Raw genomic sequence first — 27,480 nt, 5'->3', positions numbered from 1 at the left:
CATCCAAGATGTCATTGAAAGCCTGGATCTTAGTTTTGACCCAAGCCACCCGTAATCCCAGCGGCTCTGACTCCTCATTCAGCACCTCGAGGGCCCCCAAAAGGATATCGAAAGTCTCCGCAAAGATGACTGCATCATCTGCAAAATCAAGGTCTGAGATCTTGACATTCCCAAACGATGCACCACAGCTTGATCTTTCCGACATCCTCCCTAAAATCCAGTCCATACAAGTGCTGAAAAGTGTGGGGGCCAGTACACACCCATGACGAACTCCAGTGACAACTGGAAATAAGTCAGAGATGGTACCACCACACTTCACAGCACTCTCAGTACCAGAGTGGAGTTCAGACATCAGATCGATCAGTTTTGGTGGCACCCCATGAAGACCAAGAATCCTCCAGAGGACATCCCGATTCCCTGAATCGAGCGCTTTACAGAGATCAACATAGGCTGCAAGCAGCCCCTGCTGAAACTCTCGTCTGCGTTCGGTGAGGACACGAAGAGCAAGGATACGGTCAATCTTTGACCTCTTTGGTGTAAAGCCTGACTGCTCTGGACGCTGATGCCCAAGCAGATGGTGGCGAACCCTATTAAGAATTATCCGAGCAAAGACTTTGCCCGGCACTGAGAGCAGCATCACCCCTCGGTAGTTGTTGCTGTCTTGGCGATCACCCTTCCCTTTCCAGAGAGGGACAACAAGGCCCCTCTTCCAGTCAGTTGGGATGATGCCTGTGTTCCAGGCAGAGCACAAAACTGCATGCAACGACACGAGTGCAGCATTTCCACCAGCCTTGAGAAGTTCAGCATGGATGCCACAGATCCCTGGAGCTTTATCCCGTTTCAACCGGTTCACCGCAGCCCGTGTTTCCACAAGTGAAGTTGGACCACAGTTGATTGGAGGGTCAGCAACAGGGATTGTAACACCCTTGACGTCCAACTCAACAGCTGGTGGATCAGCCTGGTACAACCGTTCAAAGTAACCAGCCCAGCGGGCCTTCACTTCAGACTCCTCTGTCAAGAGCCTACCACTCTCTGCTCTAACTGCAGTGCTCCAAGGGATGGGCTTGGATGAACGCAATGCGCGAATTCCCCTGTAAGCGGGACGAGAATCACCTGTCCACAGGTGATGCTCTACCCCCTCAGATTCCTCGCACATAGGCTTCCTTGTCCACCCTCAGTGCACGTACAGTTTTATGCCTCAGCTCCCTGAACAGCTCAGCTCTGCCATTCAGCCTGGCCCTGCGACTCTGGTCAATGGTATCCAGTGTCCCTTTAGAGACAAAATTCTTCTTTGCCCTGCGGTGAGTTCCAAGACATCCACCGGCAACATCAAGGACGGTGGTCTTGAAGGCACTCCACCACTCTTCAGGACCCCCCAAAGCACCCATACACCCCAAATGTCCACTCAGCCTGTTCGCAAACTCCTCAGCTACTGTCTCATCTTTGAGCTTGCCAACATCCAGCCTAGGCTGGGATGGTACCATTCTCCAGCATTTAAGGTGCAGCTTTAGAGTTGCTTTAACAAGCCGGTGGTCAGTATTGAGGAACTGAGCACTCCGGTAGACCCTGCAGTTCTGGATCATCCTCCAGCGACCGTCAATGAGGATATGGTCAATCTCCTTTGCCACACCGCCAGCGTTGGAATACCAAGTCCAGCGATGAGCTTGTGGGCGCTGAAACCATGAACCTGCCACCCTAAGTCCATGACTTCTTGCAAAGTCAAGGAACTTAGTGCTATTCTGGTTCATAGTTCCTGACCCATGGCGACCAACACATGTCTCATAACCATCCTGATCAGTTCCAGTCGATGCATTGAAATCCCCCAAGACTAGAAGTGTATCTCGTCTGGGGCACTGATCAACCACAGACTCGAGCGTGGCGTAGAATGTGTCCTTCACGGTGAGGTCACTCGCCTCAGTCGGAGCATAGACAGAGACCAGGGAAATGACACCTAATGAGTGACGAATCCTTCGTCTCATAATATGCTCGTTGACCGGTGTTACCTCAATTATCATTGGGGTCAGCTTATTGGACACAGCTACAGCAACTCCCTGAGTATGGTAACCATCAGAGCGACCAGACCAATAGTAGGTGTAACCACCCACCATTATCTCGCCGCAATCCGGTCTCCGAACCTCAGAGAGAGCTGCAATCCCGATGTCCAAACGCTTGAGCTCAGATGATAACAGAGACAGGTGATCATCCTCTCTTCGGGATAGGACATTCCAGGCACCCACCCGAAGGGACCGCCTCAGGTTAACCCAAGGAGACCGCCGTCTGGTGGACGACACCTCAGCACCACTCCGACACACTCTCCCGCAATCTGACCCAGGGATGTTATCCCGTGGTTTTCCTCCTTTCATCAAGGATTGGGGGTCCCGAAGGCTTTGCCCCAATCCCGTCATCCGGTGAGCTGCCCTGCGAAGGGAAGCTGCACAGGAGGTACTCCCACGGAGTGGGTTTTCAGATTTTTTTGCGTTTTTGTTTTTTGCGGAATGAAGGGTTTTACGGTGGCCGGAGTGCAAATCCTGCCACCAACCTCCTAATAAAAAGTAACCCAACTGCAGGAGGACATCCGCAGACACAGTTGGGCACTAGATATGGATGGCCGTTTGCTCACAAGGAGCTCCTCTGCCCTTTGACTCCGCCCGTGGGAGGAAGATGACACACAAATTGGTTCGTGATGGGGATAAGGATGTCAAGGGCATGAGGTAGCGCTCTCAGCCCACTCATGTTTATCATGGTGATGGAGCTGATAAGCAGGAACGTGAGCTTGAGGGGTAGTATGGGGAAGATGTTGTATGCGGACAATCTGGCTGTTGTGGTGGAAAGTGAGTGGGAGATGCAGCAAGTACTGGGGGAGTGGAAAGAGGCATTTGGGAGGCATAGGCTGAAGATGGTTCTTGAGAAGACTGAGGTTGTTGGTCAGGCAGCAGAGAAGATAAATTAATATCAGGTTCGAGGGGAAGGAGATAAGGCAGGGAAATAGGTTCGAGTATCTGGGAGGAACAGTGATTGAAGATGCCAAGTCTGAGGCAGAGTTACGGAGGACGATTCATGTGGGTGCGAATGTATGGAGAGGGTGGAGGGAGTAATGGAAGACAGAGAGATGACAAGAACATTGAAAGGGAGGATTGTGGGAGTGAAGAATGTGGATAGGAGGAGGATGGATGAACTCAGGGAGGAGATCGGTGTGCAGGTAAGCTTGACAGGGAGATTATTGAAATGCCGGATGAGATGGGCTGGACACTTGGTGCAGATGGGGGAAGGAAAATGCCAAAGAGGGAGGGAGCAAGGTAGGATGAAAAGATGTAGACTGTGGTTGAGATGGGAGGATTGTGTGAGGAGGGATATCAGTAAGGAAGGGGTGGTTGGAGAGTGGAGGGATTTGGCTGAGGATAGGGGAAGGTGGAAATGTATCATGGTCAAGGCAGGGCAGAAGCTTGGTGCTATTGGACCTCACCCCTTATAAAGGGAAGAGGAGGAGGAGAACAACCAGATGGAATGAGAAATGGTGAAAAGTTCAAGCTTATTGGTTATTTAGCATTTTAATTTCACCTTTCTTGATGAAGTATAGTTAGTCGCTTTATTGTCCCTTCCAGTCATCTTTAAAATCAACATGAACATCTGGATTGACGTAGATTTAATACAGATCTTCATAGATTAACATAATTTAATATAGCTATATTTGTCTTCTTTTTAAACAAATCGAACCTCCGCCACCAGATGTTGCACCACAATTTTAGAGTGTGTAGTTGAAGTTGCTCAGAGTTTTGGCTCTGAGTGAAACCAAGAGTGCAGCACAATTAACCTTTTTGAAACCAAGAGCCCATGAAATCCTCCGACTATTAATTTGCAATTGGTCACTGGTTTGACCCCGATACAAATTTTTATTACAGACCCAAGGCATCAAAAAGCTACATACTGTTGTTGGCAAAAATATTGGCACCCTTGCACTTTTTTCAAATAACTCACAATTTTCTCGAAAAAAAATAAGTTGAAATTGACATGTAATTTGCCTCCAGAAATCTTTATTTCACTTTTAATATTACAGGATCCTTTTTTTTATCAGAACTTAATATATCCTTTTAAAAATAGAAAATGAAAAGAAATGGCGTTGACAAAATGATTGACACCCTTCACTTAATATTTAGTATCACAGCCTTTTGACAAAATAACTGCAGTCAAGCACTTCCAACAGCCATGAATAAGCTTCCTACACCTCTCTACTGGCAGTTTGTCCCACTCTTCTTGTGTAAACTGCTCCAGTTCTCCCAGATTTGAAGGGTACCTTTTCCAAACTGCTGTTTTCAGATCTCCCCACAGGTGTTTAATGGGATTTAGATCTGGAGTCATTGCTGGCCACTTCAGAACAGTCCAGTGTTTTGTCTTGAACCATTCCTAGGTGCTTTTTGAAGTGTGTTTGGGTTATTGTCCTGTTGCAAGACCCATGACCTTTGACAGAGACCCAGCTTTCTGACATTGGGCTGAACATTGCGCTCCAAAATGCCTTGGTGATCTCCTGATTTCATGATGCCGTGCACACATTCAAGGCACCCAGTGCCAGTGGAAGCACAGCAACCCCAAAACATCACTGAACCTCCTCCATGTTTGACTGTAGGGAGGTGTTCTTTTCTTTGAAGGCTTCATTTTGTGTTCTGTAAACATAGAGATGATGTGCTTTATCAAAAAGCTCCAATTTGGGCTCATCTGTCCACAGGACATTCTCTCAGAAGGATTTTGGCTTGTTCAGGTGTGTTTTGGAAAACTCCAGTCAGGCTATCTTATGTCTCGCTCTCAGCAGTGGGGTCCTCTTGGGTCTCCTACCATAGACCACCCATTCATTGAGTTGGCGATGGATGGTGTGAGTTGAAACCGTCGTACCTTGAGTCTGAAGGTCAGCTTGAATCTGTTTGGTAGTTGATCAAGGTGCTTTCTCCACCATTTGAACAATCCTTCGCTGCAATCTTGGATCAAGTTTTCTCTTGCGGCCACGTCCAGGAACGTTGGTTACAGTGCTGTGGGCCTTAAACTTCCCAATAACATTGTGTACGGTGGACACAGGAACATCAAGGTCTCTGGAGCTGGACTTGTAACCTTGAGATTGTCCATGCTTGGCTACAATCTTGTGTCTGACATCCTCAGACAATTCTCTGGTTTTCTTTCTTTTCTCCATGCTCAATGCGGTACACACAGTGACACAAAACAGCAGAATGACTCCTTTTCTCGAAGCAAGCTGGTTGAATGAGTGATTTTTATATTGCAGGAACCTCCAACTCACCATAGGTGAGTTCAATTCCAAAGTAAAGATTACATACTTGAAATCTAATTATTTCTAACAACTTATAAAAGGTGCCAATAATATTGTCCGGGCCATTTTAGGATTTCTGTGTGGAATAAGCTAAGATTTAGTAACTTTTTTCAGATGTTTTTTTTGTTTTGTACCACTGCAAACCAAAGAAATACATTTTTGGATACCAAAATATTTTTTTCATTTCAACAATTTTCTGGAAGAAATGATTCATTATTTGAAAAAAGTGCAAGGGTGCCAATATATCGAACAAACGGTCTCAAATGGAACATCTCGCCACTATTAGAGCATTTAAATTTCATCAGATGTGGCAATAAATGTGAATTGCTGCTTCCAGCTTGCCGGCTCAATGACGGAAGACACTGTTTGCATTTTTGTCGTCTCCATCATTCCCCCGTTTAGAATCCCGTGTAGGCACGGGCAACTTGCTTGTAATTTTAATCGATAGATTAATGCAAATTTTCCGTCATTAGAGACAGGTACTTTTGCTGGTCTATTTAATCTTATGAAATTTTATGAACAAATTTTAGGAATGAGAGAAAATTAAGCACTTAGAAATGGGCATCAAACCCAGGACCTCTGGCTTACTGTGTCAGTGCTCTGCCAACTGAGCCATCTGAGAAACACCCAACGAACTCTCAATTCTCCCACATATTGCCACTCTCTTTTCACCACTGTAGGGGGTGAAAAGCCAGTGGTGAAACACCACTGTAGGGGGTGTTTCACCACTGGCCATCCTTACCCTCTACACCACAGCAATGGCCTGCTCAGGAGAGGAAAATTGTATTAGTTAACATCGCTTATATTTTGTCGTGGCCATGGAGGGTTTACAAATAGCAAGTAATCCACAGTCTTTATCCACTTTTTACCCCTCAGCCCGAATTGGGCTGAAAAAGGGGTATTGTCGTCACAGGCGTTGTCCGGCGGGCGTCCGTCCGGGTGTCTGTCAACTTTTGGTTTCCGTTAATTTCGAGGAGAACGCCTTGTCCGATTAAATCTATTTTTGCAGGGTATGTTGGGGTTGAGTAGAGGAAGGTTCCTTTCGAAAATGGGCACGCTGCGATTTTCAATGTGGCCTCCATGGCAGCCATCTTGAAATTGGTTTCCGTCGATTTCGAGGAGAACGCCATGTCCGATTAAATCCATTTTTGCAGGGTATGTTGGGGTTGAGTCGAAGAAGGTTCCTTTCGAAAATGGGCGCGCTGCAATTTTCAATATGGCCACCATCTTGAAATTGGTTTGCGTCAAGGGGCTGAGGGGTTATGCCCGCTTTGCGGTGCTATTTTTACAAGTTGAAATGTAGCAACTTTGGATCATCTCATTGCATTACTTTCAAAGCATTCAGGTTCAAAGTAAAAATGCGAATGCCTCAAAATACTCATCTCAAGTCTGAAATGAGAACTTATCCGGTCACCTTTATGATGAAAACAAACGATTATGAAAAAGCCGTCGGCAGGTGATGTCGAGTTTGTCTGACACCATTTGTTTCCACACAACCGAAACTCCAGATCGATCAACAAGTCTCCATTTGTGGAACAGGAAGCTTGAAACTGCACCAAAAAAAGTGATCGAAGAGCTAAATTTGGAGTCAAAGGATTGGACTAAAATGAATATGACGAAAACAAAAATCGAGTTCAACTGCTATGCAAGAAAGCAAGAAATTTGAACTGGTCATTGACAAAATTGAAGAATCTCGCAATTACATTTACTGACACCAGCTCATAAGAATGGATACGGATTACTTTGAAAAATTGAAGAGATGTCTCAAAGCAGGATGGGCAGCAATTGGAAAATTTGAAAAGTAATAAAAAGCACATTTAGGCCATCAGCCGTAAGTTGTATCGTGCAGTTTCGTTCCACTCATGGGTGCGGGGGGAGGGGGGGTAGACAAAACCTTGATGATATGATGGTATATATCCAAATACATACGTATCCAAAAAGTTCTCCACTCAAACAGCTGCAGTTATTGTGTATTTTCATCTTGAAAATCTATGCATTTCCCGCACTCTCTCATTTGAATTTTCTCCACTCGGATCACGTGTGGGCCACGTGACGCCTCGACAGCCAATAGATCGGCTGACATCGTATGCAAATTACGTCAGACTGTCATGTGACCAGATAAGTTGTCCAAGATGGCAGCTTCCTGCAGGGAGGAAATCACTGGCAGCTGATCGGCGATTTTTGATGAATATGGCCAGTGAGGACGCTCCCCAGTGTATTATTCACCAGGACAATGTAGCGAATGAAGAAGTCAAACGTTTTACGTCTGTAAGATGGGATAAATGGAGAGAAAGTGTCAACCAAATGGCTCGTCTTAGACGGTCACGAACGACATTTAGCCGAGAGTGCCGGTGTAACAGGATAAGTCGCCCCCTGGACAACTTCCCCCCCGGGGGGGGTACTTGTCCTAGGATAAGTCTCCCCCCCTCCCTGGATAACTTGCCCCCCCCTATGGCCAAAAATAGATTTATACTAAAAATATATGCCTCTCGGTGTTCATGTTCTTTACATACTATTTTTTTTATCCATTTTCTATTTTTAATCCTCGGACAAGTACCCGCCCCGGGGGGGGGGGAAGTTGTCCTGGGGGGAGGGGAGGGGGGTAGTTAAACTGTTGCACCGGCGTGGGAGGACTAACTTCGATCATGGGCCTATTGTACCTGGAGTGCCGGTGTAAATATTTCAAGCTACCCCCCTTTCAAGTTACCTCCCGACAATCTGAAATCGATTTCAAGTTACCCCCGGGGGTAGCTTGAAATCGATTTCATCCTACCCTCTACGATTTCAGATTACCCCCCTCAAAACATTTATTTATGCATGTTTATTTACAAAAAATAGTAATTTAATTGATATTGAAAACTAATTCGGGAAAAATCATTGACCATGTGACAGCCTTAAAAGAGTTTGCAATGAATTTTGATTTTATTATGAAATTATTTTATTTTAATATTGTTATTCATTGAAATCAGTATTTCTCCCACAGTTATAGTTTTTTTCCACATTTTTATGAAATTCTTCTTCAATATAGTTGATACAAATAGACATACTGGTATATCTTTTTAACCAACTCAGACTATATTTACAATTATGGAAACAACGCAATAAAATCGATGTATCAGAAAGGCAATGAAAACAGCTTATTTTTAATTCACAATTTCGTTGTGGCAGTGGTGGTCGTATGGTAGCTTAGCTTCCGGGGTAGGTATCATTTATTGAAACACGACTGTGTCGTTAATGCAGTGCTCCTCTACCAGTACACACACTGGAACTGGTACTCATTTCGCCGACCTCGGAAGGATGACGGGCTGAGTGCGTAGCCTGGTGTTGGCTCAGTGGTTAGGGTGGCGGCTTGGGATCCTAGGGTCCTGAGTTCAAGCCCAGTCGGCCGCTGAATTAATACACCAGGGGGTTGACTCAGCCTGTCATCCTTCTGAGGTCGGCGAAATGAGTACCAGTTCCAGTGTGTGTACTGGTAGAGGAGCACTGCATCAGCGACACAGTCGCGCTTCAAGAAATGATAGCTACCCCGGCAGCTAAGACCACCACCACCACCACCACAACGAAATTGTGAAATAAAAATAAGCTGTTTTCATTGCCTTTCTTATACATTGATTTTATTGTGTTGTTTCCATAATTGTAAATATAGTCTGAGTTGGTTAAAAAGATATACCAGTATGTCTATTTAGATCAACTATATCGAAGAAGGATTTCATAAAAATGTGGCAAAAACTATAACTGTATGAGAAACAGTGATTTCAATTAATAACAATATTAAAATAAAATCATTCATAATAAAATCAAAATTCATTGCAAACTCTTTAAAGGCTGTCATGTGGTCAATGGTTTTTCCCTTATTAGTTTTCAATATCAATTAAATTACTATTTTTTGTAAATAGACATGCATAAATAAATGTTTTGAGGGGTAATCTGAAATCGTAGGGGGTAGGATGAAATCGATTTCAAGCTACCCACGGGGGTAACTTGAAATCGATTTCAGATTATCGGGAGGTAACTTGAAAGGGGGGTAGCTTGAAATATTTACACCGGCACTCCGGGTACAATAGGCCCATGATCGAAGTTAGTCCTCCGCGCCGGTGTAACAGTTTAACAACCCCCCCCCCCCCGACAACTTTCCCCCCCGGGTACTTGTCCGAGGATTAAAAAGAGAAAATGGATAAAAAAAATAGTATATAAAGAACATGAACACCGAGAGGTATATATTTTTAGTATAAATCTATTTTTGGCCATGGGGGGGGGCAAGTTATCCAGGGAGGGGGAGACTTATCCTCGGACAAGTACCCCCCCGGGGGGGAAGTTGTCCAGGGGGCGACTTATCCTGTTACACCGGCACTCTCGGCTAAACGTCGTTCGTGACCGTCTAAGACGAGCCATTTGTTGACACTTTCTCTCCATTTATCCCATCTTACAGACGTAAAACGTTTGGCTTCTTCGTTTGCTACATTGTCCTGGTGAATAATACACTGCGGAGCGTCCTTACTGGCCATATTCATCAACAATTACCGATCAGCTGCCGGTGATTTCCTCCTTGCAGGAAGCTGCCATCTTGGACAACTTAGCTGGTCACATGACAGTCTGACGTAATTTGCATACGATGTCAGCCGATCTATTGGCTGTCGAGGCGTCACCTGGCCCACACGTGATCAGAGTGGAGAAAATTCAAATGAGAGAGCGCGGGGAATGCATCGATTTTCAAGATGAAAATGCACAATAACTGCAGCTGTTTGAGTGGAGAACTTTTGCATACATATGTATTTGGATATATACTATCATATCATCAAGGTTTTGTCTACCCCCCCCCCGCCCCCCCCCCCCCGATGAGTGGAACGAAACTTGATTTTCAGGCACTTTCTGAGCCATGGCTGATGGCCTAATTGGTCTGGTGTATGAAAACGAAAGCATGCAATTGATGCACAATGGCAGCAATGAAGTATGGGAGTGAACTATTCCCTAAAATGATGCTTGAGCAAAAAATTGATCACCACACTAAGAACCATTGAAATACAGCATGCTCTCTTCGCCTAACACAAATGGAGAAAGAGGCACAACTGGTGCATCGAACAGAAGATATAATTCTCCAGCATATTGATAATGACCAAAAGACTGAAACTGAACTCTTCTGGAAGCAAGGCAAGAAGAACGGACATATGGTGGATGACAAGAATGACAAACTGGCAACCCTGAGAAGGACCCGTTGGAATCGGAGGACGACAAAGATTAGGTGGAGAGAGAAAATTGAAAAATTCACTTCAGTACAATGGCCTTGGATTGCAGAGAACAGAAACGAATGGATTGTGCTGGAAGAGGCATTTAAAACATGAAGATGTTCTGCGATGGACTGGAATGGAAAAGTCAAGTCAAATGAGGTCGCCATGGTATCTATTCTGTTCAAGTGAATAAATTGCCATGAAATGCTATCCACAAATCAAATATAATGCAGTTAAGGGGAGGGGGGGAGTGGAAACCTGTCTATTCATGTGTGCACGACTTTTGGATTGTCAGCGAAAGTTGTTATTACGAGTCAAATTTCTCAGCGCTGTCAAGTGGGTGAGCAAAGTAATCGCAGGGTCCTTAATTGCAGCGACGATGGATTGCTTTTTTTTTTTTTTTCTTTTTCTTGTTAAGGAGAAATGTGCATTTCTCAGGAAGTAAAATTACTTTAATTAATACTTTGATAACTTACTGAAAATCCAATTAAAATTTCAACTTTACAATTTGAAGAAGTGAAACTATCGATTTTAAAAATAAGAGCTTTTGTAAAACACTTTGTACAATTATTGATTTATGAAGTTACCATGTGATGATGAAAGAAGAGTCTTCAAAACAAAGAATCCCCTTCAGAAATGTGCAAGCAGCCTCGGCGCAGTGGGTAGGCATTTGTTGATTACAAGTCATCATATCTCTGCTTTATTATTACCGTACCAAACCAATTCATTATTTAGTAAGAAATGAAACGGTGGTGGTTATTTTGGAATAGGATTCATCGGATCTCAAACATAACTAATGGAGGGGTTAGACATTTAGAAAGTTAATCGAAAGCATTTTGCCTTTTCGTTAATCCTTGATAAAATTGCACTGGCATGGGCTACTGACACCCTGTAAAAATTAAATTAAATTGAAAAAAAGTTTTTCTGGTATTTTCTTGAAAATTATTATTTCTTACCATTTATTGCTTGTTTTCCATGATTTACTTTTCAATAATCTTGTGAAATGGAAGCAAAACCTTTTAAAAAAACCTTGCTCTCTTTTGTGTTTAGGAGCAAGTAGTGTGCCTGCCTTCTTCTCTGAGGATGATTCTCAGTCCGAGGAGTCGAGCGAGTCAGAGAGTAGCAGCAGTCCAAGTGAGGAAGAGGAGCAGGATGGATTTCTGCAGGATGAGCCACTTGAACGCACAGCCAATACTCCCCATGGAGCCAGTGCGGCGCAGGCCCCACGTTCCATGCAGTGGGCTGTTCGTTCTCCCCAGGCTCAGCGCCCTCCTCCACCAGCAGCCACACAGGCCACATCTGTTACGAGTACTTAATGCATAGCTGATCAACTTTCCCAACTCCTTTCCTTACTTATCCCTTTTGTGCTGATCCTTTTACTTGCTGCTGCTATATTGTTTGTTTTGCTTGCTGACTTTCTTCCCTTCCTCTCTTTGGCTTCCATTTTGCAACACATCAAGGCTCTGGAGGTCTAATATACATTGACCCCAACTCACTCCGGCGTGGTGCCACACTGAGTTCTGGTGCAGTGGCAGCAGCTGCAGCACTTGAGGCAGGAGGCTCGAGCAGTTACCTGACATCGGCCAGCGGACTTGCTCGTGCATACAGCATTGTAATCCGGCAGGTCTCTGACCTTGTTGCCCTGCTTCCTAAGTACAACCATGTGGTTGCATCCCAGCTTCCTGCTGCTCTTTCCATCCGCTACCAGGATGCTGTGCACTTGCAGGTAAGCCTGTGAAGCTTGATGTCTTCTCATTCCCAATGGTGGCCCTGTTGGTAGTGGTTATCATTACATGAAATGCTATCCTTCTAATGAATTTTCTTCTAATGAGTTTCTTCTAATGAAGCCACTGAGTCAATTTAATGTTGTTTCTACTGTCATTTTCATGATCTAGAAATTTGTGGAACATGAACTTCTGCCCACGTGGATATGGATGGTGGGGATAATGGACTCAACCGAAGCGCAGCTGCGCTATGGCTCAGCGCTAGCATCTGCCGGAGACCCGGCCCATCCCAACCACCCATTACATGCTTCTCAGCACCCTTCCCGTCGTGAGCGCGAGCGACCAGGAGCAAACCGAGAAGAGCCGACATTGCGTGGGCTCGATTCCCGAAGGTGCAATCCTCTTTCCTGGACCTTGTTGGTTTATCCAACCTGTAATTGTCATCTTGTAACTTCCAATTGTTTTCTCTTATTTAATTTGCTTTTCTTTTGCAAATTGGCATCACATAACAGATTACATCATACAACCCTGCTCGAGATCTTTCCAATGATGGTGATTTTGCCAACTTGCTAACGTTGATGTGATAACATGGGATTACCTTGTGATGCAATTTGTGCAGCAGTTTGTTTTGCTGAACAGCACCTTTAGCCAAAGTAAAGTTGGAAAAATTTGAAATGTAGTTTGGGTAATTTGATTAAGATCGGGTCTGTATTCACTTTCTGCCAATGATTAGAGAAAGTTTGATCATCCCTTCAGCAAAATTTGATGATATTGTTTGCTGGTCGTGCTGCTTTTTGGTGTTTAAAAATGAATTTGTGTAATTTTTTTATTTGGTTCAGATGAAATGGGCTGCATTTCTTTTTTCATCGTCAGTTTAGTGTCTATCTTAAGTTTCGCTCGAGGCATCATGATAACCAGCAAGTGTCAGCTGATATCACATGTAAACAGACCAAAGAAGGGCAAGCAGGTAACACCCAAGATGAGGGTCATTCGTGAGCCGTCTGGTTTTATCAACAATTCGAGAGCAACGTTATAATTCTCCTGAGAGTAGCTTGGTTTCCAGAAGCTTAAAATACAAATGATTATTACGTCCGCCACCGAAGGTGAAGGAGGTTATGTTTTCACCCCTTTCTGTCTGTTTGTCTGTGTACAGAATATCTCAAAAAGTGGACATATCTGGATGAAATTTTGTGGACAGGTTGGGTGTGTGACAAGCATGAAATGATTACATTTTGGTGAAGATCCGGATCCGACTACGAGAATTTTTTTTCAGTGATTCTTCACCATTGAGAGATGGGGCGAAACCGATATATAGCACGATATCTCAAAAAGTTGTGGACGGATTCGGATGAAACTTGGTGTACATGTTGGGTGTGTGACAACGCCAAATTGATTTGATTTTGTTGAAGGTCCGACTCCTAGAATTTTTCAAGTGATTCTTCACCATTGAGAGATGGGGCTCAAAAACTATATATAGCATGATATTTCGAAAATGTCTTGGGCCCGATATATTCTTGTGGATCAGGCATTACAGGGCGGAGGTATGCGCTCTACCGAGGGCCCTTCTCGTTGTTGCTACTTTTACATGGATTTGAACCTGCAATATCTCTCCAGTCTCTTGTCTTCACCATGAGGTTACCAACGCACACCATCATTTTTGCAGTCAGACATCTTAGTTCAGCTGTTCCTCTACTGTGAACATATTTGCTCTGGTATCCCTTTCACATGCACCCCCCCCTCCTCCCCAACAGCAAATATATTTGAACATATTTTTGTCTTTCTCTCAATCACCACCCAAGGCACACGTCTCTCCTGCCCTCCCGACACAGTGTGCTTTCTGCACGTGGAGACTTCTTGACGTATGCACTCTCGTTGATGCGTGCCCATGGGGATGAACATGCAGACATCTTGCCACTGCTCGATGTCTGCTCGCTCAAGCATGTTGCCTACGTGTTTCAGGCTCTAGTCTATTGGGTAAAGGCAGCAAACCAACACGGCACGCCAGACACTCCACAGCTCGAGCGCAAACGGTGAGCAGAAAATAACTGGCTGCTTGGAGAGGTGAAAAAGGATGCACGTCCACATGGACACACATTTTGAAAGTTTTTACCCAAATAATTATGTTTATAATAATGTGATTGTATTAATGGGGTGTTTCGAAGTATTGATGTTGTTTTATGGATTTATGTGTAACAGTGCACGTGATTTATTGGAGTTGAGTCAGGAGGCTGAAGATTCTGACCATGAAAATGATGAGGACAGCAACATGAGTAAGTGTCCTTCCCTATTTGGTTTTGCAGCTTCCCTCAGCTTTACCTCCAGTTCCACGGGTCACGTTTTCGTTATTTTGGTGATTTCAAGGTTGTACATGTAGTCAAGATGTTCAATGGGAATGCGAGCTGCAGAATGTTGTTTAACCCGCGCACGTGAAGCGAAAAGCGGGATTAAGCAATTCGTTCATGTCCGTCCGTCTGTCTGTCTCTCATCAGTTTATGATGGTCATGTTATAATCAAGGAACAACTTGTTTTCATCGAATGTTATGTTGTGAATAGGAAGATACGTCTTTAGTTTTACCGTATTTTGGCTTTTAATTCGATCCGACTGCACATGCGTAGAGAGGAGTTAGATAATGTTTTTACTCTGTCTCCCCTGCCTGGCAGTCAGACAAAATTGAAAATCATTCCAAACAGGAAACTTACTGTTTTTAGCAGCGTCTCACGTTGCGAACGCTGCTCATAGAGAGCTCGGCGTTGTTGTTCTTCTTGTTCTTGTTCTTCTTGTTCTTCTTGTTCTTGTGAAGACAAAACCTTAATCTCGAGGACTCGGCTCTTGTATATACGAGATCTGGATCTCCTGAAATACTGAGCACATGTACACATCCTCACATAGACGGTGCCTTTTGAGAGCGTCTATCATGAACTTTTAAATATATTCGGACATTTGCTTTAAAGTTTCGAAAAGTTCACGTTACTGTTTAAAGATTATTCCATTTATCGTATTGTAATTTCGTAAATACACGATATATCGTAAATACGTAAAGACATTATGACGCGCTTCGCTATTGGCTTAATCAAGGCACATGACAAAATATCGGAAGTTGTTGTTGTTTTTTTTTTAATTAAATATATATTTTTTCGCCGACAAAATCTTTAGGACGCTGCTCGTGGACACATTTGTCCTTGTTAAGGAATGGGAAGGACCTTGTAGTAAATTATGCACCTTCGACATAAACAGTAGATAAGTAAATGGACGCATATGACAGACATGAATAACTAATGCAACATGTTCGGGTGATGTAATAGTCCCTGGGTAAAACGGCGGTAAAGGTCAGAATTAATTTATTCACCTTTAAACCTTTATTTAAATTGAAGTACATGCTTGAAGACTGTATAACATAAATTGGGATGCCTTAAAAATACTTCAACCATGATGTATTGATATATACTGTGAGAGGGACAGCATCAGGGTTAAGAAGACTTTGCCAATATGGCTATGTTAGTACGAGGCCGATTGATGCTGCGTTCGATGGTGATCAATAAATCCTCCATCTCCGAAACTGCAACTCAACGTCATCGTCTTCCATTGTGTAAGGCCATAAGGGTGATGTATGACACTGCTTCAGTCGCGCTAAACTTGTGGATGTTTTGTTTTTTTTTCTGTTTTTTTTTTAAATGATCTTTAATATCATTATTTTATTAATATTGAAGTGTACACTTTATTGAACACTTAGTGAGGCCACAACTAGACTATTGTGTGCAGTTTTCATCACCACAATTCAGGAAGGACATAGCTGCTACAGAGAGGGTTCGGCACAGGACTTCTTCATTGATTCTCGGCCTAGCTGGACTCAGCTATGAGGAGTGGCTGAACTCACCCGCTGAAAGGGACAGGTCTTTATACATTAGAAAAGAGGCAGTTATGAGGGGATATGATAGAGGTGTTCAAGATAATGAAGGATATAGACATAATAAATACAGAAGTATTACTCAGCACAAGAGACAATGGAAGGACCAGGGTTCTTAGCCTGAGAGTAAAGAAGAGGAGAGCTAAGACTGTAGTAAGGCAGGGGTCTTTCACTCGGAGAGTAGTTGATGCAAGGAATGATCTCCCTTATAAGATAGTAGTCGCTGAAACGGTCGATAAGTTTAAAAGTCCACAGAATCGAAAAAATAATGTTTGGTTAAATCACTAGATGTGTCTTCACTGAACACTTCATCTTTGTTCTTTTCTTGAATAAATATGAAACGAGGATTTTAACGTTATTTGTTGCCCTTTTACGCCTGATTGGCTCCACTCCTACCTTCCCCCCAAAACGGCTAATTAATTATCTATCTATATATTACTAAAACTCTCATCATGTATGTATGTATGTTCCCGAAATACAGCCAAAACAGTACAAGATAGCGCAAACATTTTCGGCCTACCTTACCATTCACCTGCAGTGTGCAGTGTCAAGTTTCATTAAAATCGGGCAACAAAAATAATTATTAAAAAATCAATTCCCGATTCAGTCAAGTACTCTTCGGGAGAATTTGATCAATGCAAACAATCTCAGCGGTATCGTTTGCTGGAGCTATCTTTTTTTTTCTTTTTCTTTTGAAATGATTTTGTTATCAACCGCTGTCACAACGGGAACCCAACGGGTTCACGGGTCATCTAGTATATTACTAAAACTCTCATCTTGTATTTATGTATGTTCCCGAAATACAGCCAAAACGGTACACAACAGTGCAAAATTTTTAGGGCCACCTTACTCACCATTCTCCTGCGGTCTGCAGTATCAAGTTTCGTTCAAATCTGGCAACGAAAAAAATAATTAAAAAATCAATTACCGATTCAGTCAAGTACCCTTCGGGAGTATTTGATCAATGCAAACAACCTCAGCGGTATAGTTCACTGGAGCTATCTTTTTGTTTTTTGTTTTTTTTAAATGATATTTTTTATCAACCGCTGTCACAACGGGAACCCAACGGGTTCACATGTCGTCAAGTATATAATATTGTTGCGGTTCTTGGAACCGCATGCATCCAACAGACAGTGGTCCCAAGGCAGTTATTCCATTATTATACGTCTAGATAGTCCCTTTCCTTTTGTCTAGCAGGACAACAAGGGAGTGCATTGTGATGATCTCATAGCTAGGTTTGCTTACATCATTTTTTCTTCATTTCGTTTCTACTCTTCTTTTTGTCTGATTATTCCTGAGGTAAATCAGCCGTGTGCGCCTTCGCTGTGAGGTGGGCCCTCATGGAGGCCTGTGCATGCGGCGCCGCTGTGAGGAAACGACGGCGCAGAGCCCTCGTTCCCAAGCGAGCCCTAAACCCAACGTGTGCAGCAAGTCATATAGTGTACTTTGCAGTGCGGGATGATCGACTCGAGCTTCCGATGATCTGGGGAAGATTGCCGGTTGCATTAAAAAGGCATACAAATCTATACCTCTTAAGAGGCTGCACGAATGGTGTTTTTCACAACACAGGAAACACAGCCAGCATGACACTCACGCTGAATGAAACGCGTACGAAGGCCAATAAAGGCGACTCCACGCCATGTTGGGCGGGATACGAGTGTGCGAGGTAGAAGGCGGCACGTTCCTTTTCAACCTCAATATCCGACACATTGGTGTTCACCCTGCGCACACGCTTGCGGAGTCGTGCGGGCGCTGGCCACGTGCGTAATAGCCAAACCCCGCGCACTGTATAGAATGTGCTCAAAGGCAGACACGTACGCCGCTTGCGAAACATGCATGGATTTATCCATAATGATGTGCCTTTGGCCCTCGCTGGCAGCAGCAGATTCTCCATGGATGGTGAACGTCTTCTGGTCTCTACGGCCAGTGAAGCTGCGATCGAGCCGGGTAATGTACAGTGCGGGCCACGTTGGCACGCGCAGAGCGAGCGCGTTGATCGGCGCTGGTCGAACGCCCGAGCGGGCACGCGGGACCCTCGGCCGATTGCCAGGGCATGGCCCGAGGGGTTGTGCAGGACGATTCGCCTGCCAATTTCGGTGTTGGGTGATTCGTGTCATCTCGTGGGGTCAGAGAGGAGTATTGCCGCTGTCTGCGATGGCCTTGCCGGAAACGAAGTGAGGCGGTTTCCAGCCAAAGTTAGCGGGCCACGTGAGGGGTCTGGGCCAATCGGAGCACCCGATTCAGGTGATAACGTTTCGATTTGGGGTGGCCCTCCCCCCGCGCTACAAGTCCTATAAAGGTCGGAGCAGTCCCTCCGTCTCTCTCTTTCGCTCGCTCGATATGGCCTCACCCTCGTCCCTCGGCACGACCCGCCTCCTGCTGTCTGGACTCTGCCCCATCTCCCCCCACACATCAACCCCACCCACCTACCTGTTCCCACCTTCCACTCCGTCCACACACCCTGGACTCCTCCCCTTCTCCACTCAAGCCCCTCCTTCACGAACATGGTCTCCACACACTCTGCTGAAGCCAGAGACGACACGCCAGCTGTCGGTATGTGGTATGGAATTGGTGTGTGCGTGCGTGTGTGTGTGTGTGTGTGTGTGTGTGTGTGTGTGTGTGTGTGTGTGTGTGTGTGTGTGTGTGTGTGTGTGTGTGTGTGTGTGTGTGTGTGTGAATGTGTGTGTATATATATTGTTGTGGTTACCAAATTCGCAAACCACCATTCAGGTCCCTTAGGTGAGGTATCTCGGTAAGTGATTTATGCGTGCTGCGACTCTTCAGGATAGCCGTTTTTCTTTTACTATCTTTATTTTGGACCAACCGCCATTATTACCACCGCCAACCGCGTCTCAACAGTCATCACAACATCAACCACCCACCGCGGCGCCGCTTCACCACAGCAGCCACGACCTTTGCCGTCACACCTCGCAACCGTCGCATCGCCACCGTTCTTGCGCCGCTTGTGGGTACCGGTATTGGACTCGTGCAGGGCGCGCGCCGAACAGCGTGTACAAAACCACGGACTTTCCGCTCCAAAAACGGATCAAAAACGACTCACGCCCACTTTTGTTCCGTCCAATCGGTGAGCGAGGGGCGATTTGGCCCCGCCTCCAGGGCGTTGGAGGGCGGTCGCTATATGCAAATTCATGGATCAAAAAGCATTCACGCCCACTTTTTCTCGGGCCAATGGGGAGCGAGGTGAAAGGTCGAAGGCAGGGGGTCAAAGGCGAAGCCACGGGGCTTATATAAGCGGCTGCGTTTGTCAGAAAAGGGTCGTCGTGGTGTGCGTTGGAAAGAGTTCGCAGGAGGAAGAGTTCGGAGTTGGAGTCGGAGCGAAGAGGACGGAGCTGTGGAGAGGCGGCGGCGGCGAAGGCAGACGAGGGGGTGCTCGCGTCGGTGCCGGGAGCTGCACACCAGGGAGGCCGACGGCGCGACCTGGTCGAGGTGGAGACGCTCGTCGCGGGACCCGAGACAGAGTAAAAATCCTCCTTTCCCCGAGCATCAGCAACCCCCTCCTGTTTCCCCCCGCGCTGAGATAGTGTGACAAAGGGGGCCCCTTTTCCCACCCCCGACCAGACACTGTCCGCGAGGCCCGCGGAGTTGGGGCACCATCGCCACTTCGCGCCTCATCATCAGACGGGTAGGCCCGACCCGGTCTCGGCCCCAGGCCCGCCTCATCCTTGAGGGTGTTCTTTTTCTTTGCTTTGAGTGTGTGTGTTGTCGGCGCCGTCTGTGAAGTAGAATTGTATAAGTGTTGCCGTGTGCTCGGTAGTCGGATAGCTCTGCATTGTGTCTTCGCTTTTACATTTGCTTTTTGTGTAAAATTGCATTGTGTTTCTTCTTCTTTTCTATGTGCTTTTGGTGGAATTGTATATGTGTGCTTTTCCGTTCATCGCAAATAAATGTGCTTTATGTTGAACTGTTTTCCCGCTTCGCTTCGTCATTTCTTTCATTGAATCCCCATCTTGCTTCACGTAAAGGGTTGGTCCTGGGCTAAGACGCCCGATAATTAATCGAACCGTCGAGGCCGACGAATAACACCGCTCGGTTATCCCGATAGTACGGAACGGGTCGCTTAAGTGGCCCGTGTCCGAAGTCGACCTGCGGCGAGGTGCGATCGCCCGGTCTACCCTCCGTGTGGGTACTTAGGTAGGTCGAATTTGGCGAGCAACCCTATCCCACGCGGGGGCCGATTGGCTCGATCGCGGTGAGACCGAAAGGTCCACCCGTGACTGGTTCCCGGCGTTAGTCCGAGAGGGTCACGACTGGATTGTCCGTCCGGTGGGCGACGTGCCGCGATTCGAGTTACGTGGCCGTTCGCACGCCGGCGGGCGCGAATCCCTAACACTGGTGTCAGGTCGTGCGATACAAATCCATCGCCCTCCTCGCGGCACTGGTATCGGAGAACAGGAAAACGGGCTCTCCTGTCTCCAGCTAAATTCACGGGAATCGGTCCAGGGGTGAGAGAAGCGACCCCCGATTCCCTCCAAATTACGAGCGAGCGAAATTAACCCTTCACGAGAAGCAAGATGGCGTCTCAAGGCGAGCGGGAGCCGGGGGTATTAGAAATGGATGTAGAATGTGTAGGATCCATGGCCCAGGATGGAATGCCTGTGCAGGAACATGAACTCGTCCAACTGAACCCAGAGCCCGAAATAGGTGCGGCAGCGGCCGCGGTGTATGACACCTCCCCTCCCCCTCACCACCAAAACCCTTCCCCGATCCCTGCCGAAACGACTCACCCAAGCGCACCCGACATGGCCCAGCTATTCGCCATGCTGGCGGAAATGACAGCGAAGATAAATGCGAACATGAACGAAAAGATGGATACAAATACAAATGAAGTGAAAACGACGATGGATGCGAATACACAGCAAACGAACAAGCAAATAAACGGAATGGAAGCAAACATGAAGGAGGAAATGAAAGAGCTGCGGGGTGAGATGCAGAACATGGGAATGAGCCTAAAAGGAAGCTTGGAAGAACTAAAAAACGAAATGAAAAAGGTAGTCGACACGATACGAGCGGAGGTGACCGGGTTAAAAGAGAAAGTAAAAGGAGTGGGAGTCGCAATGGAAGAAAGTAAACAAGAGAGGGTAAACGAAATAAAGACGGTGGTGGGAAAAATAGACAAAGTAGGAAAAGGATTGGGAGAAGTAAAACAGGGACAAGACCAAATAAAGGAGGAAATAGGGAGGAACACGACGGCGATAGAGGAATTAAAAAGAGAACAAGGGAAAATAAAGGAGGGATTGGGAGCCGTGAAGGAGGACTGAGAAAAGACATCGGGAAATGACAGACAAAGTTGAAAACCTGCGAAAGGAGGTAAAAGCGGAGACACAGAAAGGATTAAAGAAGGTGGCGGAGGAATGTAGAAAGAGACATGAGGAGGTAATTAATGAAATGGAGCGGAAAGCCGGAGAAAAGACAGAGGAACTGGGGGAGCAGATAGGAAAAACCCGGCGCGAGACAGAAGAGCAGTTTAGGACAACGAGGGAGGAAATATCCAAGACAAATAAGATGGTGACACAGGTACAAGGGGAGGTGGAGCAAATAAGAGAAAAAGTCGGGGAACTGTCGTTAGGAACGATAGGGGAGGAAATAAATGGGGTAATAAAGGGGAAAATGGAGGAAATGGAGAAGAGACTGACGGATAGGGTGGAGGCCCGGTGTGAGAAGCAGGGTGGCCTCCTTCGGGAACAGGGGGAGAGGATATACTCCCTCGAGGCGGATCGTGCCCAGGTGGGGCCGGTGTCACAAGGCGGAGGAGGAGGCTTGCCCGATGCGGGGGTGAGCATGCCAAGCTTGGGGAGGGTAGAGACCGCGGGGTCTTTTGGCCTAATGGGGGTACCCAGAATGACTGTTCCAGGGGGTGTGCAAAGTGCGAGTCCAATGGCTTGGGAGAGTAAGCGGGACGACGCGGGGCACGGACAGACGCAGACAAGGGTGGTGGAGCCCCCGGGCAAATGGCTCGGACCCTGCGGGAGTGAGGCACCGTTGGGACTGGGGAGGTACACTCCTCCCGGAGTCCCTAGGGAACGGGAGGAGACCTCGAAAGAACCGAGGGTGCCGCTACCCCCGTACGATGGCAAGACGGACTTGAGGGCATATATGGCCCAGTTCCAGTGTGTTGCCAGAGGCAATGGCTGGAACGAGGTGCAGGGTGTGGCACAACTCACAGCGGCCCTGCGTGGCGTGGCTTTGGAAGTCCTGACCACGGTACCCAGTGAGGGGCGACCCTGGAGGATCTCCATTCGGCCCTAAAACCGATTTGGCATGGACCAGCAGAGCGAGCTTGTTAAAGCTCAGCTCAACGGGCGCAAACGACGTCCCCAGGAATCACTGGGAGAATTGGCACATGACATTCGCCGCTTGGTGGGGATCGCGCACACCAACATGCCACTGGAGTACCGGGAGGAGATTGCCCTGGACCATTTCCTTCGAGCAATAGGGGGCACCGATGTCGGAGCATTGCTCACCGTATGGCGCCCGGACAACCTCCAGAAGGCGGCTGATACTGCTGCCTGCTGGGAGGCAGCCAGAACGCCATTGGGAGGGGCTGGGCGCCACGCGGTGGCAGTCCGACAGGTGGACCCCGTGCACGACAGTGCGCTGGGAGCCGGGGCAACCCTGGGCGACCAAGCGCGAATGGAAAGGATGGTGCAGGGCATGTTCGACCGCCGGTTCGGGAGACCTGTGGAGAGGCGGTCGGGCTCGGGAAGGGCGGGAGATGGGCCATCGGGGGGTACCCCAATTCGGAATGGAGGGGGGTATAATTCGGCGTACTGGAGGAAAACACCTTACCAGAAGAGGTGTTATAATTGTGGCACAGGGGACCACCTGCAGCGGAGGTGCAACGCCCCGCGCAGGGAAAGGCCCCCGCGAAGAGAGGAGCCACGGCCCCCTAGACCACCAACTCCGCCCCGGGTCAATAGGGATAGCCAGGCCCAATCATCACCCCCCCCACCAGTCCCCGGGAAACTAAGAAGTGCCGAACATGTAGGGCCGTGTTCGGCAGACTCAGACGGAGAAGAGCCCTCAGAACTGCGACAGGTCATCAGTTGTGGCCAAATTGGCAAAGGTAGCTTAACAATTCGGTGCAAGATTGCCGGCGTAGGGGTAGACGCCGTGGTGGACACAGGAGCAAGCGCCACGATCATCAGCCCTGTGGTCCTTGATTCGAGTGTAGACGGTTGGGATGAGATCCACCGTCTGCAAAACCATAGTTTGCAGCTAGCTACCGGGGCAACGGCCCCTATCATAGGACGTGGTTTCGTGTCGTTTAAATTGGGCACTGTGAAAACCAAGATAGAGGTTTGGGTGGCAGAGGTGTACGACCCATGTCTAATAGGGTTGGATGTGCTGACGGCCGGTGGTTGTAAGATCGACTTGGGCCGGGGGGTCATGCAGTTGGGTGGTGAGGAGTTGCCGTTAGGAGGCGTGAGCACGGATGAGAGGGTGGAGCTGGAGGCTCCTGACTCCGTGGTCATTCCCCCGGGTGCCGAGGCGGTGGTCCCGGCCCGGTGGCGAGCACCCCCAACGTGGCAGGGCCCCTGCGGCCTGGCGGAACTACCGGCAGGGCCGTCAACCCCGGGCTTAGTCGTGGGCCGCACCCTGGTAAGTACCGACGGGCCAATAGCGCCCGTGCGGGTGATAAATGTTAGCACGGAACCACGCACTATCAGGAAGGGCACGAAGGTGGCAGATTGCACCCCAGTAAAAGAGGTCGCAGAGCTGAGGGACGATAACGTCGAGTTGGACCGGCCCCAGAGAGAGTCTCCAGACTCGATTAGGAATTGGCCCGGTCCCATTTGTGAGATGGTAAATCGGAGTAGTGTAGATTTGGAGGATGCCCAGCGGGAGGCCTTATACAAGCTGGTCGACCGACACATCGGGATCTTCTCCTTGTCACCCGAGGATATTGGACGTACGGGCCTGGTGCAACATCAGATCCACACCAACGGGGCCCGGCCTGTCCGTCAGCCTGCTCGAAGGCTCCCATGGAGCAAAAGAGAGGAGGCTGATGAACAGGTTGAAAAGATGCTCAATGCAGGTGTCATCGAGCCCTCAGGAAGTCCTTGGATGTCACCAGTTGTGCTGGTTAAAAAGAAGGATGGGACCACGCGTTTCTGTGTGGACTATCGCCAGCTGAACAACGTGACACTCAAAGACTCCTATCCCCTGCCTAGAATTGATGATACCCTCGACGCCGTTGCAGGCTCTAAATGGTTCTCAACTTTGGACCTCAAGAGTGGGTATTGGCAGGTGGAGATGGATAAGACGGGGAAGGAGAAAACGGCATTTTCCACAGGGAAGGGACTGTATCAGTTCACTGTGATGCCGTTCGGTTTGTGTAACGCCCCCACCACCTTTGAGAGACTGATGGAGCGTGTACTAGGCGGCATGCCGTGGCAGTCATGCCTGGTGTATCTGGATGACGTCCTGGTACACGTTAAAACATTCACCCAGGAGATAGCCAATTTGGACCAGGTGTTTGGGCACCTCAGGCAGGCAGGGCTGAAATTGAGCCCAGAGAAATGCACTTTGTTCGCGACAGAGGTGGCCTATCTCGGACACGTGATAGGCCGCGAGGGGGTGAAGACCGACCCCGGAAAAATTACAGCGGTAGAGGAGTGGCCCGTACCTACAACTGTCAAACAGGTACGGGGCTTTTTGGGACTTTGCTCCTACTACCGGCGTTTCATGGCAAACTTTGCGGAGATAGCCAGGCCCCTTCACCGGTTGACGGAGAAGGGGTTGAGATTTAATTGGACGGAGGAGTGCCAGGAGGCCTTCCTCAAATTAAAGGGGTGTTTGACATCCGCACCTGTTTTAGCGTACCCCACCGATGACGGGATGTATACCCTGGACACGGATGCAAGCCAGGAAGGATTGGGAGCAGTCTTGTCTCAGACACAGGGGGGCGTGGAAAGAGTGATCGCGTATTACAGTCGGGCCATGAGTAGGCCCGAACGAAATTATTGCGTAACTCGCAAGGAACTATTGGCTATGCTGTCTGCCGTGAGCCATTTCCACCCGTACTTGTACGGGAGGAAATTTTTGGTTCGAACTGACCATTCCTCCTTGCAATGGCTCTTACGGTTCAAGGAACCGGAAGGCCAAATTGCAAGGTGGTTGGAAAAATTGCAGCAGTATGATTTCAGTGTGGTCCATAGAGCCGGTAAGGCTCATGGGAATGCCGATGCGCTCTCTCGACGCCCCTGTCTGAGGGAAAACTGCAAATATTGCACGAGACATGAGGAGAGGGACCAATTGGCAGACGCCTCCCCGAAACTCCCAGTCCGTGCGGCCCGGGTGGTAGGCCCGACTTTGCCACTAACCGCGGGAGAGGAATTTGGTGGATTGGCATGGAGCACGGCCCAGCGGGAAGACCCCGTGCTAGGGCCAGTGTACAAATGGGTCCAGGAAAACAGGAGGCCCAGTGGGGAGGAAATCGCCCCATTCAGGGCGCGAACAAAGGCATACTGGGCTCAGTGGAGGACCCTAGAAATGAGGGACAACATCTTATATCGCAAGTGGGTGGAGATTCCTTCTGAACAAACTTCTTGGGTGGTGATAGTCCCTGATGGGTTTAAGACCCAAATTTTGAAACAGGTGCACGGTACCCGCGCCGGCGGCCATTTGGGCAGGACCAAAACAAAATCTCGGGCCCGCCGGCGGTTCTATTGGGTTAACATAGGGCGCGATGTACAGGACTGGTGTCGAGCATGCGACGCCTGTACTGCAAAAAAGGGACCGCCACAGAGGATGAGGGCCCCACTCCAACTACATCAGGTTGGGGCTCCCCTTGAGCGAGTGGCCATGGACATTTTGGGACCACTGCCCCCCACTCGCCAGGGTAATAAGTACGTCCTCGTAATTATGGACTATTTCACCAAATGGCCAGAAGCCTTTGCCCTTCCCAACCAGGAAGCAGGGGTTGTGGCCAAGGCCTTCGTAGAAGGATTTATATGCCGGTATGGGATTCCGCAGGAGCTGCACACGGACCAGGGACGAAATTTTGAGAGTGAATTACTAAAAGAGGTGTGCAGGCTCCTGGAAATTCGAAAAACACGGACAACGCCCCTGAGACCACAGTCTGATGGCATGGTGGAGAGGTTCAACAGGACCCTGGTCCAACAGTTGGCCCTCTTCACCGCCACTAACCAGGAGGACTGGGACGAACACCTTCCGTACCTCCTGATGGCCTATCGCGCGTCCCAGCACGGGTCTACCGCATGTAGTCCGGCGCTGTTGATGTATGGACGGGAGCTGAGAAGCCCGGTCGATTTATTATGCGGTCCGACGCCTGAGCGGCTTGATAGGCCCCCGGGGGAGGGCTATGCCCGTCGGTTGGAGGAAGGCTTGGAGAAGGTCCACGCCTTCGCACGACACCAGCTCCAACAGGCGGGCATAAAGATGAAGCGCAGGTACGACCACCGGAGCCAGGTGAGCAAATACCCACCGGGGGCGAAGATTTGGTTCTTTAACCCCCGGCGAAGGAAGGGCAGATGCCCGAAGCTCACCTCACCTTGGCAGGGCCCGGGGGTCGTCCTGGCGCAAGTCAGTGACGTGGTCCTAAAAATTAAAATGGGACCACGAGCCCTCCCTCGGATCGTCCACGCGGACCGCCTGAGGCCTTACAAGGGCGACCTTACGCCCTCATGGATATGTCTTGCCGGAGGAGTCGGTGCTGGAGCAGCCGCTCCCGCAGAGGCGCATGGCTCTCAGAGCCTTGCAACGAGTTCACGAGCCCAGTAGGAAGGGAGGAAATCCCCCCCCTGGGAAATTGATTAATGGGATTATTTGGAATGTGTAGTGACAGACCTGTGAATGTGTAGTGGGGACGTAGTTTAGCTACGTAGTGTTAAAAGGAACGTGCTACTAGTATAAGGGACGACGTGGGAGCACGAGTTAGTTAGGGGATGTAGTTAGAAGGATGGCAGAGTTCAGCGGTGAGTGTGTTGAAGAGTTGGTGAGTGAAGTGGAAGCATGTGCTTGGTGAGTGAGTGAGGCCAGCGAGTCTGTGTGTGTGGAGCGAATGGGGAATGCATGGTGCGATGAGTGATTGGGGGGAGGAGTGACTCCCGCCAAAGGGACCCCGGGGTCAGTGTAGACTGAGTTAGGGGGTTAGTCAAATTGAAAAATAGAAGTCGTTTTGTTGTTGGTGGGGAAGTAGGCTCGAAACCCGTTTGGAGGGGTGCAGGAGCCCTGTTGACGGGCTTGGGAGCGTGGCTGCGAAAGGTGAGTATCGCTGAGTGGGTACCCCGGGCACCAGGCTAGTCGGCCGTGGTAGGCCAAGGGCCCATCGG

General features: G+C 48.2%; 1 protein-coding gene across 1 annotated transcript in view; it reads left to right on the top strand.

Moving 5' to 3' along the window:
- Positions 1 to 27,480, top strand: part of UBR5 (ubiquitin protein ligase E3 component n-recognin 5) — a 219,616-nt gene that overhangs the window by 151,085 nt on the left and 41,051 nt on the right. Inside the window, 5 exon segments of the mRNA XM_085846879.1 lie at positions 11,587 to 11,844; positions 11,997 to 12,262; positions 12,432 to 12,652; positions 14,060 to 14,290; positions 14,457 to 14,530. Of these exon segments, the coding sequence (XP_085703005.1) occupies positions 11,587 to 11,844; positions 11,997 to 12,262; positions 12,432 to 12,652; positions 14,060 to 14,290; positions 14,457 to 14,530 (1,050 nt within the window).

Source organism: Eptatretus burgeri, chromosome 11, assembly GCF_056783735.1.
Source record: "Eptatretus burgeri isolate ZD-2024b chromosome 11, Ebu_testis_v1, whole genome shotgun sequence".
Classification (NCBI taxonomy): Eukaryota; Metazoa; Chordata; class Myxini; order Myxiniformes; family Myxinidae; genus Eptatretus; species Eptatretus burgeri.
Note: the sequence above shows the minus strand (reverse complement) of the source record. Positions and strands in the feature narration are given on the sequence as shown.